Source organism: Haliotis rufescens, unplaced genomic scaffold, assembly GCF_023055435.1.
Source record: "Haliotis rufescens isolate VD_foot unplaced genomic scaffold, xgHalRufe1.0.p SCAF_50, whole genome shotgun sequence".
Classification (NCBI taxonomy): Eukaryota; Metazoa; Mollusca; class Gastropoda; order Lepetellida; family Haliotidae; genus Haliotis; species Haliotis rufescens.
This window is the reverse complement of record NW_025964224.1, coordinates 3126904-3141090: the sequence shown is the minus strand read 5'-3', so window position 1 is coordinate 3141090 and position 14187 is coordinate 3126904. Positions and strand designations below refer to the sequence as shown.

The window sequence follows — 14187 nt, the reverse complement described above, 5'->3', positions numbered from 1 at the left end:
ATAAGTTAAACTGACCTTTCTTCTTCAGTGTGGGGGCACGGGTGGCCCAGTCGTCTAAGGCGCAGCGGTTCGCTGTGCAAAGTTGCTTCCCTTGGGCACGCCAGAAACCTATGATTGAATTGATTGTGGGTTCGAATCCCGGCTCGCCCCGATCATGTTTCTAGGTTGTCAGCACCATACCCGTGCTCGTGGGTTTCACCGATGTGGTAAACGTCTGAGACCTGCATCACCTCGGGCTTTCCTCACGTATAAAGCTGACACGCCGTGATATTACTGGAATATTGTTAAAAGCAGCGTCACTCACTCACCCTTCTTTAATATTCATACATGTAACAAAATGAAAACAAGAGCTCAATATCAAGTTTAAATATATTTACTTTGTTCTTCATTGCGCTGCTTCTGCTGTGTCCACTAAGTCCTGAGCTTGAGATGTCACTTCAATCGTTGTATTATCTTTGACACACAATGGGAATCATATTTGCACAATGCTGAACTAAAAGAGAGTTCTTAATATCAAAGTAATCTCAGCACTTTCATAGAGACATTGTCGTTGATTCTCACAGGCAACAAATACCTGAGTATTAAATACACTAGATACGTAGAAGACAACAAAAGTCATTTTAAACATTTTGCTACAGGAACATCAACATGCGGGTGCTATTTCCTTGTCACCCACAATCTTTTAATCTAGACTAAAATACTTATCATTCCATAATTTCAAATTATGAGTAGGTAACTGATGTAACAGCTCATCGGGTGTTCCAAGGCCGTTATGACCGCACATGTTCTGGTTTTAACTACATTTTAGATCTTATGATCGATCGGTGTAGCAATCTTAATGTTCTTATAAACTGAGGGGCAAAACAAACGAGGCTGTACGTCTCCGTTGATGTAATCATATGTTCCATCTTCTCATGAAGTATCTGAAATATGTTTGTCCAAAAGTGAACTGTACTGGCTTATAGTCAGCATTCCAAAATATTTCGATAGGGTTTTACTTTTTATATATATAATCATATCTAAAACTTTTAAATACACTGGATTAAGAGTGTTAATTTGTTGTGTAGAGTCTAGTTTGCATTACCGCCATAAAGTACTGTTCTTGTTGTGCCCCTCCAGTGATATTACAGAAGCATGTCTCAGCGTTAATCATCACTCACGAAGTTCAGGTGAGCTAACTGATTTTATTTCCCATCTTTACGTTTCACTTTGTCCACCGTTTAAACAAAAAAAAGAATTATAAACGGAACATTGGTTTTCCATACGTAGCGTCAGAAGGGGATTCCGGGTTAGAATGAATCTTCGGGAACCTTTGCTGGTCGTATGAGACGACGCCATTGATCAGGTGGTCGGTGATTGATAGCGTGTGGACCGTTGTTCACACGAACGCACACATACGCACGCACGCACGCACGCACGCACGCACGCACGCACACCTGTCACTGCTACTGGTACTGTTAACTGGTACCTGATACTGCTATTCATGTAAGTAAGGTTGGTATAAAGCCGCTGAACAGTATTCCAGTTACATCACAGCGTGTCAGCTTGATGTGGGAGGCAAGCCCGAAGTGATACAGGTCTTGGACGTTTACCACTTTGATGGAATCCACGAGTAAGGGTATGGTGCTGTCAAACCTAGAAACATAATCAGGGCAGATCAGGATTCGAACCCACAATCACAGTTTTCTGACACACCTGAGGGACTCAACCCTGCATAGCGATCTGCGCCGCTTTAGACAACTGGGTCATCCGTGAGCCAATTCAGTATCGTATTACTCAGCATGTTTATTGTGTTGCTATGTTGAGTCACGTAGTTCGTGTTTAGATAGCGATTATTTTATATCCGGGTCAATAACGGTTGTATAACGGTTATGGGCCGGGAACGCCATATTTGAATACCACATAGGCGAGGGATTCTGCTGTTGGTACCACGAGCGCCACATTGATGGACTAGCCGTGAATGCGGTGAACCATGATATAAACGATAGTAGAAATACGCTTTTTGATATAAACGAATTATTCAGAAACAGTACAAATACATAAAATGCATCAAATAAAAATACAATTAATTTAAACAGATTTTAACAAAATACAGCTTATTGGCAGTGAGTCTACGCCTCTAAGGGCATATGTTTACAAATTAGCATTTAAGTAGATCAAAACATTTCAAGGTCAAGGCTATCTTAATAAATAGTTAGAGATAAACTCAGTGATATCCAGTTGCAATCCTAGGTAGGTGTAAGAGATAAATCTCCCAAAGAATCAATGTTTAGAATTGTAAACAAAACCTACCATGTTTACCTTTGAAGCCCCGCCAACAACTCCTCAGATCAATATTAAATTCAATCAATTGAATACAATTTAATACAGTAAATAGTGCTTTAAATCAAACAGGATTATTCAGCGCTTAGGACGAGATTGCATACCAACAACGCCATAACACTTCATCACCGCCTTCCACATGTATACTTTTATGGAATCCTGGAAGGGACATTGTCGCGTTATCGTCCTTACAAAATCAAGCAAACGGTGACACAATTACCCCAAGCGCGACATCGCGACCATGCAACAGTTTGACCAAATGTCACGTAGTCGCATTGTCGCGCATCGCCTTGAATATTATTTCAGTTTTGTTACCAAAGGTGGACAATTCGACAGCGCGACAATGTCCCTTGTAGAACTCCATAGACTGCTCGACCCCCACCTCCACCCCCGCCCCCCTTTATTGCAGGTCGTCACCGATAACCTGCTAAATATAGGTGAGGCATACGTGCTCGACTGTTATACACCTTTTGAGTTGACTAGCCACACACTGATGGGCTCCTTCAATGTAGAGGTAAGTTCAGTTTGGTAGCATATACGAGTTATTATGTTTATGTTGATACGAAAGAGAGATTGGTCATGGCTCAAAGAAAAAGTATTCTTATTTCAATCCGGTTAAAACAGGAGTGTGAATTAATCAATGGTTTCTGTGTTCCTTCACACATGTATCGGTCAATAAGGGACCAGATACAGTTATGTGTTGCTTATTCGGTGATTTATTAGGTATTTTGTTTTTTAGACATTTCTTAGAAATTGACGGGTGACAAGGAGAACACAATTTCAAGGACAATTTCTTTATTATATAATTATAGCGACAGTCGGCATTATAAATTGTAGCAGGATCACTCGGTGTACATGGGGTTTGTAGCAGGATCACTCGGTGTACGTGGGGTTTGTAGCAGAATCACTCGGTGTACATGGGGTTTGTAGCAGGATCACTCGGTGTACGTGGGGTTTGTAGCAGGACCACTCGGTGTACATGGGGTTTGTAGCAGGATGACTCGATGTACATGGGGTTTGTAGCAGGATCACTCGGTGTACGTGGGGTTTGTAGCAGGATCACTCGGTGTACGTGGGGTTTGTAGCAGGATCACTCAGTGTACATGGGGTTTGTAGCAGGATCACTCGGTGTACATGGGGTTTGTAGCAGGATCACTCGGTGCACATTGGGTTTGTAGCAGGATCACTCGGTGTACATGGGGTTTGTAGCAGGAAACCTCGGTGTACATGGGGTTTGTAGCAGGATCACTCAGTGTACATGGAGTTTGTAGCAGGATCACTCGGTGTACGTGGGGTTTGTTGCAGGATGACTCGGTGTACATGGGGTTTGTTGCAGGATGACTCGGTGTACATGGGGTTTGTAGCAGGATCACTCGGTGTACATGGGGTTTGTAGCAGGATGACTCGATGTACATGGGGTTTGTTGCAGGATGACTCGGTGTACATGGGGTTTGTTGCAGGATGACTCGGTGTACATGGGGTTTGTAGCAGGATCACTCAGTGTACATGGGGTTTGTAGCAGGATCACTCGGTGTACATGGGGTTTGTAGCAGGATCACTCGGTGTACGTGGGGTTTGTAGCAGGATCACTCGGTGTACGTGGGGTTTGTAGCAGGATCACTCAGTGTACATGGGGTTTGTAGCAGGATGACTCGATGTACATGGGGTTTGTTGCAGGATGACTCGGTGTACATGGGGTTTGCTGCAGGATGACTCGGTGTACATGGGGTTTGTTGCAGGATGACTCGATGTACATGGGGTTTGTTGCAGGATGACTCGATGTACATGGGGTTTGTAGCAGGATCACTCGGCGTACGTGGGGTTTGTAGCAGGATCACTCGGCGTACGTGGGGTTTGTAGCAGGATCACTCGGTGTACATGGGGTTTGTAGCAGGATCACTCGGTGTACGTGGGGTTTGTAGCAGGATCACTCAGTGTCTATGGGGTTTGTAGCAGGATCACTCGGTGTACATGGGGTTTGTAGCAGGATCACTCGGTGTACGTGGGGTTTGTAGCAGGATCACTCAGTGTACATGGGGTTTGTAGCAGGATCACTCGGTGTACATGGGGTTTGTAGCAGGATCACTCGGTGCACATTGGGTTTGTAGCAGGATCACTCGGTGTACATGGGGTTTGTAGCAGGAAACCTCGGTGTACATGGGGTTTGTAGCAGGATCACTCAGTGTACATGGAGTTTGTAGCAGGATCACTCGGTGTACGTGGGGTTTGTTGCAGGATGACTCGGTGTACATGGGGTTTGTTGCAGGATGACTCGGTGTACATGGGGTTTGTAGCAGGATCACTCGGTGTACATGGGGTTTGTAGCAGGATGACTCGATGTACATGGGGTTTGTTGCAGGATGACTCGGTGTACATGGGGTTTGTTGCAGGATGACTCGGTGTACATGGGGTTTGTAGCAGGATCACTCAGTGTACATGGGGTTTGTAGCAGGATCACTCGGTGTACATGGGGTTTGTAGCAGGATCACTCGGTGTACGTGGGGTTTGTAGCAGGATCACTCGGTGTACGTGGGGTTTGTAGCAGGATCACTCAGTGTACATGGGGTTTGTAGCAGGATGACTCAATGTACATGGGGTTTGTTGCAGGATGACTCGGTGTACATGGGGTTTGCTGCAGGATGACTCGGTGTACATGGGGTTTGTTGCAGGATGACTCGATGTACATGGGGTTTGTTGCAGGATGACTCGATGTACATGGGGTTTGTAGCAGGATCACTCGGCGTACGTGGGGTTTGTAGCAGGATCACTCGGCGTACGTGGGGTTTGTAGCAGGATCACTCGGTGTACATGGGGTTTGTAGCAGGATCACTCGGTGTACGTGGGGTTTGTAGCAGGATCACTCAGTGTCTATGGGGTTTGTAGCAGGATCACTCGGTGTACATGGGGTTTCACGCGTCCCGCGTTAGGTTTCATACCACGAGTCGGAGGCGATGGGTATAAAACCTTTCGATGAACGCATAAAACCCCATGCACAACGAGTGATCCTGCTACAACAAATTATCCTACCGACATGTTTTAAGATGACATTTATAGAAAACAGCTGTTCGATTGAGCTGAGGTTAACTTGTGCTATCGCGTGAATTTTATTGACTCGGAAAAGGCGTGCGGCTTTGAGAGGTAGAGAGGGGCGGGGGAGGGGGATGACAACCTCGCCCAGATTGTTTGAAGGTCACAGACCGACCGGCAGTACCCAGGACAGGGCAAGATCCGGCAGACCACGTGTGATGACGCCACAGGATTACCCGTACTTGCGCACTTTGCATTTTCCCAACGTGCAGCATCAGTGACGGAACGCCCTATCAATCGCCGCACTGGGAACTGGCAACCAACGGATGGGATATGTCTTCATCCATTGCAGCCGGAATAAACCTCAAGACACTTTGAGATTTTATCAAATATGTATAAACAAAAATACCTTTCAGCTCCAGCGAGCCTCTTCGGGTCATAGATAACAGCGGCTCGGAGCTGAAAAAGCTCGTCTATAAAAGGAATAATTTACTCCGTAGTTTTGATCTATACACTGCCTTGAGGTGATTTGAAAAAAACCCCGATATATACTCTGCCATAAAAGAAAAACAAAAGTAATATCATCTTAAAAATGTGCCAGAGTGTTACCGACATCCATACAAAATTAATACCAAAAATGAATTGGTCATTTCTGCATGGATTGGGATTGATTTGTATGGAAAGAAGCAGGTACTGCAGAAATTTGGTAAAAAGAGGGGGAAAATGGCAGCCACGTGATAGTCTCGCGCCGAAACACACCAACATGTGCAACATCACTTGGGTTATGAAAAACGTTGGGTTTTCATTTACATGCCATCACAATCTTACAGCAAGTGAACAGCGAAAACATGCCACGACTGACGGAAGCCCAACAACTTCAAACAGGAGAACCATCTTCAGCTGTAGCCAGGTTCCCATGTAGCATCAGGCGGCATTACAAGACCGTGGAACGTTATCAGACACTCGGGACAACACCTGACCTTCCCAGTTCTTGTCGACCACGTATCACGACTACAACTACGGCAATACCAGGATTGCATAGAACAACAGCCTAAACAGTGAGGAACCGTTTACGCGCTGAGGGTGTTCGCGCTAGTCGACCATTTAGAGTTGAAATTCTGACGGACCTGCATCGTCGGCTGCGATGTCAATGGTGTCAAGGTCACAGAGTATGACCACAACTGCGATGGTGACAAGTTTGGTGACTAGTCACGTTTAATGCTTCGCCGTGTGGATGGTAGACGTCGTTATTACAGGCTACGCGGGGAACGAAACTGCATACAGGAAGTGAACAGATATGGTGGTGGCAGCGTGATGATGTGTATCCCCTACAATTGTAGTTCTGGAAAATTGGTAGATTCTTCGGCCACACGTCCTTCCCATTATTCAACAAGCAGAGGTCATTTTCAAACAAGACAACGCCCGACCTAACACGGCAAGATTAACAACAGACCTTTTCAGGAATCATAACTTCCAGTCCTGCCATGGCATGTCTAGGTCTCCAGATGTCATGTCTAGGTCTCCAGATGTCATGTCTAGATCTTCAGATGTCATATCTAGGTCTCCAGATGTCATGTCTAGGTCTTAAGATGTCATGTCTAGGTCTCCAGATGTCATGTCTAGGTCTCCAGATGTCATGTCTAGGTGTCCAGATGTCATGTCTAGGTCTCCGGATGTCATGTCTAGGTCTCCGGATTTTGAACTCAACGGAACAGGGATGCACTGAATCAACGACTGCGATCACGTCAGCAACAACCACAAAACCTCCGACAGCTGGCACAAGCACTGAAGGCAGAATGGGTGAACATTACCCAGGCCACAATTCGGGATCTGATTGCTTCCATGGGACGACGATGCCATTCAGTTTTGGACTCTAATGGTGGCCATACAAGATATTGAGAACAGATTACCTTCACCTTCTACTGTTCCATGTGTGTGGAACCTGGGTCAGTGAGAACGATGTGTGCAAATTTAGAACAATCGATTACCATCTGCTGATTATTTATATGATATGTAAGATATACATGTACATCTAAACATCACTTTTGCGAGTGTTTTTTGCAGAGTATATATTCAGATTTATTGCATCAATGGAAATACATTTTGCAGACAATCTGCAAGCACCACAGGTGAACATTCCAATTCCAACTGTGACCAATCTGCCATGGCCGGTGAAGCAGAGACAAAGCGGCCACCCAGGAGACGTATTGAACTTGCAGATTTTCTGGAAGGAGGTGATAAGGTACCTTTTGGATATTTAATAACGCCCATGGCCGTGATCCTGTCCACACATCACGACTGGGGACATCTGGAAGTGAAGTGACAACATCCACTTTCCGTTGTTTGTCTGTCAGTTTCAGACTGTTCCAGAGAGGGGACACTTCAGCCTTCAGCTACATGTTAAAACTGAGGGGGACCTGGACTATTGTCTCCTGAGTGGGGTAGTTTACATAGTTGCGTCCTTACGGCGTGGATTCTAGCATCAGGGGTTTCAGGCTCAGGTTCGCTCTGATTGTTATCCCTTGTTTGTCAATATCATACCAAAGTGATACAAATCAGAGACCTATCTGTCCGACAGTTATATAATTGACATACATTTAATAACAGCGGCGAATCACTTTGGGTTTTGTTACCTTACACCCACACGTCTTAAGTATGGATAGGTGGCATAATATTTGAAAGGAAGTGAATTACAGGAATAATAAGGACTTGTGTTATCTGTCCACTTGGTGATTACAAGTGAAAATTCATAGCTCCACTATCGTGCTGTTCTTTCTGGTTTCATCCTAATGGACTCCATTTATTGCTGTAGACACGGACCCCATCCCCATGTACATACAGACCAATAGCCCCATCGAAGAGAGATCCTGGCCCCTCCTATTCAATGTCAACACATCTCCTAAAACGCTCGGTGAGTGAGGATAGAGATTGAGGTACGTGGGAATTTCAGTGAAATTGTTCCAACAGTGGAGCACTGAGTAAAAGAATGAATGGATTCGAGCCCGAGTCAGCAATAGTCTTTAACACCATGACCTTCACATGTTCGACTGAACAGACACTGACCAGACACACTAACGGTGTGTTGTATGAGCATCAACCCACGCTGGTAGGAAAAGATGTCAGGTCAGCGCACACGTTGTAACACATGACATGATCATATTGTACTTGTGAATCATGCTTCAGTGAATCACCATTGGAGACTTGGCGGGATTCAAGGAGCCAGTAGCCAGGAATCAACACGGGGAGACAATCATGGCCTCTGTCAGGCCAGGAGTCTTCACTGGTAGACACTAATGGTACGCTGGGTATCCTCCAGACAGTGGGACTTATTTTGTTCTTGGAAACCGACGGGAAGACGAACACAGGAATAACAAAGCCAACACTCCTTAATGTTAAAATTTGGTATTAATGGTTTAACTATACATTTTCACCTGTTATCTCCAACAGGAGAACAAAGAGACTTGCGTAATTACAGGAACAATGGGACTTGCGTTACCTCTCTTGGTGATTTCAGGTGAAAATGTACAACTATCGTGCTGCTTCTTTTCTGTTTCATCCTAATTGACCCCATTTATTGATAGGACGCCATGCCAGGCCCTAGTGCATACTCACCAGCAGCCCCATGGGAGAGAGACCCTGGCCCCTCCTACTCACTCGGGTCAAGGCCGCGTGATTTATCCGTGATGGTGAGTGAGTATGGGAATGGTGTATGTGAGTAAATGAATAGATCCATGCCCGAGTTCGCACCATTATTTACCACTTTGACCATCACATTTTCGATTGATGAAACAAGTGGTTTACATAATGAGCAACCATCCACGCTTGTAGGGTACGATGTCAGGCCAGCTCATACATTATAACACATGGACTCTCTGATCCCTTACTATCCTATTGTACTTAAGAATCATTCGTCGCAATTGGAGGCAATTTGCTGAATTAAGGGAGCCTATTTTAGCGTGGAATCAGCAGAGGGAGACAACCACGGGCTCTTTCTGGTCCGGATTCGCCACTGGTAGGCGCTAATAATACATTCTGTTCATCCTGCTCGGGAATACCAACAGAAACCAATCGTAGGCTGGTGAGGTTTATTCTGCTCATGAATACCAATAGGAAACAATCGTGGGCTGATTGGGTTCATTCTACTCAGGAATACCAATACGAAACAATCGTAGGCTGAAGGGGTTCATTCTACTCAGGAATACCAATAGGAAACAATCGTAGGCTGAAGGGGTTCATTCTACTCAGGAATACCAATAGGAAACACTCGTAGGCTGAAGGGGTTCATTCTACTCAGGAATACCAATAGGAAACAATCGTAGGCTGAAGGGGTTCATTCTACTCAGGAATACCAATAGGAAACAATCGTAGGCTGAAGGGGTTAATTCTACTCAGGAATACCAATAGGAAACAATCGAAGGCTGAAGGGGTTCATTCTACTCAGGAATACCAATAGGAAACAATCGTGGGCTGATTGGGTTCATTCTACTCAGGAATACCAATAGGAAACAATCGTAGGCTGGTTGTATTTATTCTACTCAGGAATACCAATGGGAAACAATCGTAGGCTGGTTGTATTTATTCTGTTCAGGAATACCAATAGGAAACACTCGTAGGCTGGTTGTATTTATTCTGTTCAGGAATACCAATAGGAAACAATCGTAGGCTGGTTGTATTTATTCTGTTCAGAAATACCAATAGGAAACAATCGTAGGCTGAAGGGGTTCATTCTACTCAGGAATACCAATAGGAAACAATCGTAGGCTGAATCGGTTCATTCTACTCAGGAATACCAATAGGAAACAATCGTAGGCTGAAGGAGTTCATTCTACTCAGGAATACCAATAGGAAACAATCGTGGGCTGATTGGGTTCATTCTACTCAGGAATACCAATAGGAAACAATCGTAGGCTGAAGGGGTTCATTCTACTCAGGAATACCAATAGGAAACAACGTGGGCTGATTGGGTTTCTTTCTACTCAGGAATACCAATAGGAAAAAATCGTGGGCTGGTAAGAGGTTTATTCTACTCAGTAATACCAAAAGGAACCAATCGTAGGCTGGTGGGATTTATTCTGCTCAGGAATACAAAAAGGAAACAATCGTAGGCTAAAGGGGTTTATTCTGCCAGGAATACCAATAGGAAACAAGTGTAGGTTGGTGGGGTTCATTCTACTCAGGAATACCAATAGGAAACAATCGTAGGCTGAAGCGGTTCATTCTACTCAGGAATACCAATAGGAAACAATCGTAGGCTGAAGGGGTTCATTCTACTCAGGAATACCAATAGGAAACACTCGTAGGCTGAAGGGGTTCATTCTACTCAGGAATACCAATAGGAAACAATCGTAGGCTGAAGGGGTTCATTCTACTCAGGAATAACAATAGGAAACAATCGTAGGCTGAAGGGGTTTATTCCGCTCAGGAATACCAATAGGAAACAATCGTAGGTTAGTGGAGTTCATTCTACTCAGGAATACCAATAGGAAACAATCGTAGGCTGAAAGAGTTTATTCTGCTCAGAAATACCAATAGGAAACAATTGTAGGCTGAAGGTGTTTATTCTGCCCATGAATATTATTAGGAAACAATCGTAGGCTGAAGGGGTTTATTCCTATCAGACATACAAATAGTTAACAATCGTAGGCTGATGGGGCTCATTCTACTCAGGAATACCAATAGGAAACAATCGTAGGCTGGTTGTATTTATTCTACTCAGGAATACCAATAGGAAACAATCGTAGGCTGGTTGTATTTATTCTTCTTAGGAATACCAATAGGAAACAATCGTAGGCTGGTTGTATTTATTCTGTTCAGGAATACCAATAGGAAACAATCGTAGGCTGGTTGTATTTATTCTGTTCAGGAATACCAATAGGAAACAATCGTAGGCTTGTTGTATTTATTCTGCTCAGGAATACCAATAGGAAAAAATCGTAGGCTGGTTGTATTTATTCTTCTTAGGAATACCAATAGGAAACACTCGTAGGCTGGTTGTATTTATTCTGTTCAGGAATACCAATAGGAAACAATCGTAGGCTGGTTGTATTTATTCTGTTCAGAAATACCAATAGGAAACAATCGTAGGCTGGTTGTATTTATTCTACTCAGGAATACCAATAGGAAACAATCGTGGGCTGGTTGTATTTATTCTCCTCAGGAATACCAATAGGAAACACTCGTAGGCTGGTTGTATTTATTCTGCTCAGGAATACCAATAGGAAACACTCGTAGGCTGGTTGTATTTATTCTGCTCAGGAATACCAATAGGAAAAAATCGTAGGCTGGTTGTATTTATTCTGCTCAGGAATACCAATAGGAAAAAATCGTAGGCTGGTTGTATTTATTCTGCTCAGGAATACCAATAGGAAACAATCGTAGGCTGGTTGTATTTATTCTGCTCAGGAATACCAATAGGAAACAATCGTAGGCTGGTTGTATTTATTCTGCTCAGGAATACCAATAGGAAACAATCGTAGGCTGGTTGTATTTATTCTGCTCAGGAATACCAATAGGAAACAATGATGGGCTGATGGGGTTTATTATACTCCGGGATCCTTCCAGGGAAACGGTCATTCGGTGGTGGAGACTTATTTTACCCCGAATCCCTACGGGCAAGAATCATGCGGTAATTGGAACCAATCTTCTCCCATTATCCACTTGGGGGACGATCATGGGAGACATGAACTGTTCTAGAATTCCTCAGGGAGATACTTTTGTCTCCTCACTGGCTCCAAAGGAGCCAGGCATGCTGCAATGAGAACCTCATTTGCCCTGGAAATCTAACGAGAAACCATTTCGGGTCAGATCTCTGTAGGAAACAGGTAACATTTATCCCCCATCTAGATGCGAGCATACCTGTTCTAGTAAACGTCCTGAGTTCCTTTCTGTCAGACAGAATATGTTGAAACCCTCCATTCCGTCCTTGTCTTTGGGACAATACCATCCTGGGCTTGTGATCCATGTGTGAAAAGCAGTTGGTTCACGCGTGGAGCTTTTTTTTCTTTGTTGTAAAATTATATTATACATTATCACTGGCGTTTTCAGTAATGTTTGGGCCGCCTCCGTGGTCTAGTGGTAGAGCGTCCGCCCGGAGAGCGGAAGGTCCGCGGTTCGATCCCCGGCCGCGTCACACCAAAAGACGTTAAAAGATGGTACTTGTTGTTACCCTGTCTGGCGCTCGGCATTAAGGGGCTAGAACAAGGACTGGTCGGCTCGGAGTCAGTATACTGTGTCTGAGTTGGGTATTCATGTTAAACTGCGACATGGTATCTCTGTGTGCTAGCACTATAAATCGGCATCAGTCCGGACTAGTACAAGCAGCCACACACACAAATACACGTGCATGCACGTCGCTATATAAGTGCAATAATCTTTGACGCGACGTTAAACCCCATTTCACCTCACCTCACCTCACCTCACCTCACCTCACCAGTAATGTTTGAGTTAAACGTTAACATTTCGGTGGCGATGTGTTTCTGTATCTTTCTTGTTCTTCGTATTCAGCGCACGCCTGGCCCGTCTGGTTATAGACCGTCATCGCCATCCTCGCTACATCCAGGACCCAAGTTCTCCATCACCTCAAGACACATGCCATCCCGCTTTGCCACCACAGTAAGTTATTTAGGGATGGACATTGTTGGACAACATTATGTAAACAAAACCAGTGTTGCCTATCCCAAACAAGGTGAAACTGACTTACATTTTTGTCACCTGATTCCGCAAACCCCATCTTTTCCACCCATCGTCAATTAGCGATAAACATACTGTGTTTTCAATGTGGAGATTAAATTTAATTTAATTTGTAACCGAGCGCACAGTTTCCACAACTGTGCATTTTGTAACTCATACCTGTACATAATTTCAAAATGCTGACCGACAATGATTGAGGAAGTAGAATTTTTTAAATATTAGCTTCCACTTTGATGCGGCCGAAAATTAGTTATTTCAATCAGAGATGGTTATTGATATTTGAAACCCCTGACTGACCAATCAGAATCGAAGAATTGACCAGTTTCCAAATTAATGATAGAAAATTGTGTAAAAAATGGCAGATAACTAAACAGTACATTGATTACTTTGAGACTTGTCAGGGATGATATGAAAGATGCAGTATACCTTCCCGAATCTGGAGGTTTTATATATATCAGTAGCAGGGCATTGACTTCTTAACACCACCCACAATCTAAAAAGTACCATAATGTTTATTGACATTGTAAAATAAAAAAATGTTATCAGAAATTTCCTGACAGTTATGAGCTCGACATGACGTCACATTACCTATCTCGGGCCAATCATTTCTCTTAAAACCCCAACGCTGTTCAAACCCTGACAAGCAATTATTTTGCTTTGAAATGTAATGCATATTATTCAATGGACCGAAACCTATTGTTTCAATTCGTTTTCTTTATAGGTTGAAGAGGAGTAAGAGTTATTTCCCATGTGTGTGCAAACTTAGCAGAGTGAGTGAGTGGGTGAGTTGGGTTTAACGCCGCTTTTAACAGTATTCCAGTTATATCGCGGCGTGTCAGCTTTATAAGTGAGGATGGCCCCAAGTGATGCAGGTCTCAGACGTTTACCACTTCAGTGAAACCGACGAGCACGGGAATGGTGCTTTCAAAACATAATCGGGGAGAACTGGGATTCGAACCCTTAATCATAGGCTTCTGGCGTGCCCAGGGGACCCAACTCTGCACAGCGAATCGCAGCACCTTAGACGACTTGGCCACCCGTGCCCCTTAAGCTGAGCGGAAGGGAGGACGCCAACAGGAGACCAACATGCACACACGTGAACAGCAAGAACATTGAAGACGAATTACAACACCAATGTATTGTCAAGAT

The 14187-nt window shown here is 44.1% G+C and overlaps 1 protein-coding gene across 3 annotated transcripts; it reads left to right on the top strand.

Annotated features, from left to right (window-relative positions):
- The first annotated feature begins 2740 nt into the window (after positions 1-2740).
- LOC124120962 (outer dense fiber protein 3-like) lies at positions 2741-13929 on the top strand. Of its 3 annotated transcripts, XM_046483894.2 has the most exons (6): positions 2741-2836; positions 7459-7591; positions 8162-8260; positions 8931-9035; positions 12853-12960; positions 13760-13929. In XM_046483894.2, the coding sequence occupies exons 2-6, from the start codon at positions 7514-7516 to the stop codon at positions 13772-13774; spliced, it is 405 nt and encodes a 134-aa protein (XP_046339850.2). In that variant the 5' UTR covers positions 2741-2836; positions 7459-7513; the 3' UTR covers positions 13775-13929. The 3 variants fall into 3 exon arrangements, with proteins under 3 accessions (XP_046339850.2, XP_046339852.2, XP_046339851.2); XM_046483895.2 differs by lacking the exon at positions 7459-7591 and having other exon boundaries at positions 2758-2836; XM_046483896.2 differs by lacking the exons at positions 7459-7591; positions 8162-8260 and having other exon boundaries at positions 2757-2836.
- Positions 13930-14187: the final 258 nt, after the last annotated feature.

What these genes read in the sequence shown, in the direction of transcription:
- LOC124120962 (XM_046483894.2), top strand. Translation starts at nt 7,514, where the DNA reads ATGGCCGGTGAAGCAGAGACAAAGCGGCCACCCAGGAGACGTATTGAA. An exon ending in CACATCTCCTAAAACGCTCG is followed by an intron (nt 8,261 to 8,930) that starts GTGAGTGAGGAT and finishes ATTTATTGATAG; the next exon opens with GACGCCATGCCAGGCCCTAG. An exon ending in CGCGTGATTTATCCGTGATG is followed by an intron (nt 9,036 to 12,852) that starts GTGAGTGAGTAT and finishes CTTCGTATTCAG; the next exon opens with CGCACGCCTGGCCCGTCTGG.